Here is a 6281-nt window from a genome sequence, read left to right on the forward strand (position 1 = left end):
ACTTGTTGTGTGTTTATTGCCAATGAAGAATGGTATCCTTTTTAACTTCAATAAGGCTGACTCCTGGATCATTTGAACAGAATGGACAACAGCTAAATTGTAACACTATTTGAAGAGTATTTCGTAATTCATAATTATCTCAACAGAGACAAATTCCAAAAACTCATCGGACAGTCATACATCTTTGTTTTTGATGCGGTTTCAGACAAACTTGTCAGTTTGGATTACAGTTGAATGAGTGGGCTAAAAGATAAGAATAATTCTCACATGCATTCAAAAATAACAGCTTTTCCAAAATCATTTAAAGTAGTGTAAAGGCCACGAACACTCCCTCTGCAAGATCTAACCTGCCATAGTCTGCTTTAGGAGGCCAGAGGGGTACGTTTTTGTGTGCATGCGAAAACACTTCATTCAACAGAAGAAGAATTTTTTCTCTCTCAAATGTTCAGTCATGTGCAAAATGATGAAAAGAAGGATAGGTTCAGTTAGTTAACATTCATAAAATGTGTTTTAAAGTTGTATTTTATCATTATAAATACGCATTTATGATCATTAAATTACTATAGACCTGCATTATCTAAACTATAACTTATCCAAAAGTAAACTGCACTTTAGATAACAGTGCTAGAAAAGTAAGATTTTACTGACTGGTATTCATATTTACACAGCATTTTTACATAATTGTGTAAGGTTGTTTGACTCAACAGTGCACACACCTTATCAAGTTACTTCAAACACAGTTTTATGCCATTTCCAATAGTGAGTCACGGAAGACATGAGTAGACAGTCAGTATTAAATCAGGATAAACAGACACCTAATCTTTGAACTTGAGTGACAGTGGCACAAATTCTACACACCCACATTGGATGTGAATGTACTTGCTTTTTGTCCATCGCTTCCGCTATTACGCAACAATGGACAAAACTGCTTGTTTGACGCCTTATCTTTCCATATCTCAAGACCAGGTGTTCCCTTCTGCATTCCTGACAGGCTTGTATCATGGCCTGTTTGACTTAACAATTGTAACTGTAAACTATAGATTAACGCAGTTTTCACAGAATTCAGTGAAAATAAACTGCAATGGAATATAAAAACACAACTTTTAATATATTATAAAATCAAGTAACATGGCATCTAGGTAGATACAGTGTAATAATTAACCAGGATCAAGTAGCCTACTGGTATATACAGTACAAAAGGTTTAGCATTTAAGAAATGTTCATGTCAACAGAAAGTACACAGTCTAGCTGCTAACAAGCTGCTAAATAAACACTGCAACTACGTACAAATTTGTGTAAATGCTTGACAAACCGTTCTAGACCTTATATAGCAAATTGTCAACTTGTGTTTTCAAAGAACAGTGGTTTCAAAATGTAGGTGTGTGTAATTTATGTAGTAAAACAAAATGTTCATCAGACCTTATTTTAAGTTACCCACTCACAAATGAAAAAAAGTGACATTTTTTTCTAATGGTAACAGTTAAGGGATGTAATAGGCTAGTATTTTTTAAATCAAGTAGCCGTGACATTATGCGTTGTTGAGCACACACAAAAAAATCGTTTGCAGCCATGACCCATTAATCCAGATCTCGAAGAACCTTTCCCGACTCCGCTGCATTTCTGCAGCTGTAAAGCCACTTGATGATCCGAGCGTTGCGCTCGACAACTGACAACCCTTGACGGACAGTCTCCTGCAATTCCTCCTCATGCAGGCCGTCGCTGCTCCTCGAGAATGCGTCGTCTGACGTCGAGACGCTGATGCTCCGCGTTCTGGAGCTGAGGTCGTCCGAGCGCGCGGAAAAGTTCTCCTTGCCAATGGAATCAATCACGTCACCCTCGAGCCCGCAGTATTTGAAGAAGACGTCGAAGTCCGCGAAGTTTTTCGAATAGCGTGAGCTGATGTCAGAGCTGGAGCGCGCCACCCCTCTCCGGCTCTTGCGCTCCTGCTCTTGGGTTCTAGTGACTCTCCTGTGAGGAGGTCCTGGCTGCCCGTTTGAGATGGGTAAAGTCACCTGAGTGGACTCTTTCACGCAGTCCTCACGTGTGGCGCAAAGCGCACGCTCTTTTCTGTCGTTTACCTCAACGTCAGATTCACGCGCCTCAGAAAATGCGTTTGTCTTGTCTTTAAGAGAGAATAATGACTTTTTATTAAATCTCCTCCTGCCAGGCAACCCTCTCATGAGTTCACACTTCTGTCTGTATAATAAAATCGAGTCCGGTCGTTTCTTCGAGCTGCTACGTCTTACCACATTGCTGTCTTCTTCAGGCGACGGTATGTCCTTAACGCCAACATTTGCGGCGTTCCTAACGGAACCGTGCCCGTTTGAAGACCCTTGACTGCTTACGGAGGCAGACCCGATGCTTACCACTTGTTGGCTTTTTACATATTGAGGTTTAGTGGCTGCCAGCCTCTCCACCGCACTGACGCGTCCTTTATTCGCCTCGCTTTCTCGCTCCAGCTGTTTTCTCAAAAACTCGGGCCCCTTCACAAGAATGCGCGACGCGTCCACGTCGGCCGTGCCCGTGCCTTGCGTTTTCTTCAGCATTATCCAGTCTAGATTAGTAGGCTATTGTATTAAATCCACAACAGTGTCGCAACTGTTGCAAAATGTGTTGAGGGGTCCGATATAGTAGGTTGACGAAAACGCACATACTGACGCACACCTTTACCTGTTCATACTCACCTACTCCACCCACTAACAGGTCAAGGCAGCGCGAGCTCGGCACGAGAGATTTAAAGGTTGGAATACTGTCAGGAAACTTTAAATGTACTAACGGCTCCAAAATAAGGGCTTGCAAATATATATATTTTTTTCAATTCTCTTTAGGAATATTGTATAAGAATAAATTAAACAGTTAACGAATTTAGGGGAGGCTGGAAACTGTAAACTGTAAAATAAAAATAAAAAAGTCTGCCTTAAATTTTTAAGTATAGGCTACAATCAACTTGTATGTTTAAGTTATTTCAACTTGAATTACATCAAACTTTTTTTTTAAAAAAAACAACTCCTATAAAAGGTTTGAGTTCATTTTGAGTTAAAGCAATGTGAAAACATTTTGTCATAACTTATTAATCAAATCATTTTTTACAGTGTACAGGGAATATTTCCCATGGAGGGAAAAATACAGTTCATCGATCATTTGTGACAACACATCTTTTTAAAGGATATCATACTTGTTTTTTCCTCAACATCTGTTTATGCATTGTGTGTGACCTGATTCAATCATATTTCCTCCTTTTGTGCAGGGTTGTAGAGTCAAAGTCAAACAATGGAAAACGTTTTTTGACAGATCTGGCTTGCTGAACTTATGTTTGGTGTATCCTTGTGTGTGGGACTTAAGTCATGTAAGTGTTATATCGTGTGTCAGTATAATGAAAAGAAGCAACATGTAACATAAAAAACATAATTAGATAAATGGCAGAAAGACATTGGGATGAGATCTAGATGAATGCAGGATCTCCATGAAACCAGTAGATGGCAGCAGACTAGTGGAGACTATGTACTGTGTGTGTGTGTGTGTGTGTGTGTGTGTGTGTGTGTCCGCGCAAGAGATCACACATGATGTGCACTTAATGACCTGCTGTTAGGCTATACATAATTTCTGAATCAATAAAATAACTTATAGTTGCTCTGACTTTCCTAAGCCATCAGTCTAATGATTTTCACCTGGCAAACAATAAAACTCATGGCCAGTAAGCAACCACCCAAAACACCCTAGCAACCGCATAGCAACACATCAAACACCACTGTAAAGACATCATATCAACACCCTGGCAAGACTTTTCCCGGCTGGATTTCTGTGGAGTGTTTGTGCATTGCTCAATGTGCAAAATGCACTAAAATGCTGACTTCAGAAAGCAACTTAAGTGAAGCCCTGAATTCATTTCTTAACTCAACCAAGTCAGAACCAGGAATTTGTGCGGATGTAATTTATGTGTTTCAAGGGGCCTGCTGTGCAGTAAGCTGGAAAGTACCAGATGAGATATATTATAGAGTGAGACTCATTATCATGTCAGTCTGGCCTGAAACACGTGGACATTTTTAAATATTCATGCATGCTGCATCACAAACAACCCATAATAACAATAATTGTATACAGACTCAATCAACACATTGATAGTGGAATGCAAATCCTAAAGCCCATAATGAGAGCTACTCCAAAAACACAGAGCCCTCTTCATCATATGAATTTTAACACGTGAAACCGCAACAGGACAAATTACAACCAAAACCACAAACTTCTAACTTGTTTACACATCTCACAAAGCAAAATGTCCGTTCCACACCTAAGGATCGTTCAAGGTTTTTCTGAACAAATATGAATGATTCCAGACATGATTACTGATAGGAAACAGCAATGTGGTTGCATGACCTCCAAGGTTAATCATTTAGGTCTGGGGTGAGTTATGATTATGTCTCTCAACACACAACATTACAATTTATGTCTTGAATAATGCATCAGTGATGTACACATGACCAAATGAGACTTTATTAGAGTTCACTTATAATTTAAGTGGATGAAGTGCAGACAAGGAAAGTTCAAATGGGGAATAAATTTACTTTTTTTCCATTTACTCAAATCTGACAGGCATTTCCTGAAGACAGCATATTGTGTCCGTATGCAAGGCTGAGGATGTTAACGTGAAGACATAATTAATGAAAGTTCATTATCGAGAAGTAAACCTTAAGAAGATTTGTGTGCGGAGCAGCTGCAAACCAGCTGAATTTGTGAAAACAGCATGTATACGCTACAGTGCAGAGATCAAGATGTATAGATTAATATCTGCATGGCTTGTGTGCTAACACTTGCTAACAGTGCTAACAGTTTGGGGGAAAGTAGTTGTGCTGCATAATAATTCTGTTCAGTCAAAACAGAATGACTATGTCAATGGATATCAATTTTGTTGTTGTACAGAGAAGCTGTGCTGGATTTCTCAGTAGGTTGGATTCATCACCTCCCTTAAAGTTTGGCACTGCTTGTGTCACTGATCCTGGAATATGGTTTTCATTATATTTCTCACTAGTCATTATCTTTGACAGTGTTATGCATCAAAGCCAAAGGAGGAAAGCTGATATCTGATATACCACCTATGACATTTACTTATCTACAATTACTGAAATTTATGGGAATCTCCAAATTGTTACCTTTATACTATGCATTGGAATCCCACTCACCTGTTCAGTTTTGGGGGTTTTAATGTTTTTGGAAGAAGTCTCTTATGCTCACCACAGCATTTATCTGATCAAAAATACAGTAAAACATATTGTGAAATTTGATTACTATGTAATGCAATTTTATTTCTTCATGTGATGACAAAGCTGAATTTTCATAAATACTCCAGTCTTCAGTGTCACATGGTCCTTCAGAAATTATTCTAATATGCTGAAGATGCTCAAGAAACATTTATTATTATTATCAACACTGAAAAAAAATTCTATCCTCCCCAACTCAAAATTTTCTAGTGACTGGTCACATCTAACTTTTTCAATTGGCCCAAGTGAAATTCTGTAAATTATAAAATTAAATTGACAGAATTGCACTTGGGCCAATTGAAAAATTTAGATGTGACCAGTCACTAGAAAATTTTGAGTTGGGGAGGTTAGAAATGTTTTACAGTGAATGTTGAAAACATGCTGCTTAATATTTTTGTTGAAAATGTAATTAAAAAAATAAATAAATAAATAAGGATTCTCTGATGGATAGGAAATTCAAAAGAATAGCATTTATTTTATATATTTTTCGTAACATTATTAGTCACTTTTGATAAATTTAATGTATAGTTGCTGAAAAAAAAAAAAATATATATATATATAATTATTTTTTTTTAATTATTTTTTTTGACTGGTAGTGTAGGTTTATAAAAAGACCAGTTATTCATCACATTTTCCATACAACACATTTAACACAGAGAGTGATTGTTCAAATTATGCTTTATATCTTTTTATTCATTTCTTAAATCAACTTTTTCTTATTTTTCATTCCTTTTTTATTTTTATATTCTTAAATGAATGGACTTATACATATCTTTTTTTCATGAACACGTAAAGCACTTGTGTTAAAAAATTTTTACTTAATGTATTATTTTCTATTCAGGAGATTTTTTTTTTGCAGATGAAAGTTGCATCGACAAGGGCAAACGTGAATGTACTAGTGTATATATATATACTTTCATACTGATGTTGATAAAGTCATTTAATCCCTAGTAGCCTACTGTTAAAATGTAGGCTATATATTGAATGCACTGTGTGGTGCTTTGTTTAAAAGTGTCTACCAAATGA

General features: G+C 37.1%; 1 protein-coding gene across 1 annotated transcript; it reads right to left on the minus strand.

Moving 5' to 3' along the window:
- On the minus strand, positions 1-2692 carry fam110c (family with sequence similarity 110 member C). Its single transcript, XM_084099439.1, has one exon. It carries the CDS (start codon positions 2544-2546, stop codon positions 1578-1580), a length of 969 nt encoding a protein of 322 aa, XP_083955565.1. The 5' UTR covers positions 2547-2692; the 3' UTR covers positions 1-1577.
- Positions 2693-6281: the final 3589 nt, after the last annotated feature.

Source organism: Abramis brama (assembly GCF_963993115.1).
Source record: "Abramis brama genome assembly, chromosome: 22".
Taxonomy (NCBI): domain Eukaryota; kingdom Metazoa; phylum Chordata; class Actinopteri; order Cypriniformes; family Leuciscidae; genus Abramis; species Abramis brama.

Bases quoted from the DNA above. Each gene is read 5' to 3' on its own strand.
- fam110c (XM_084099439.1), bottom strand. From the start codon at position 2,546: ATGCTGAAGAAAACGCAAGGCACGGGCACGGCCGACGTGGACGCGTCG.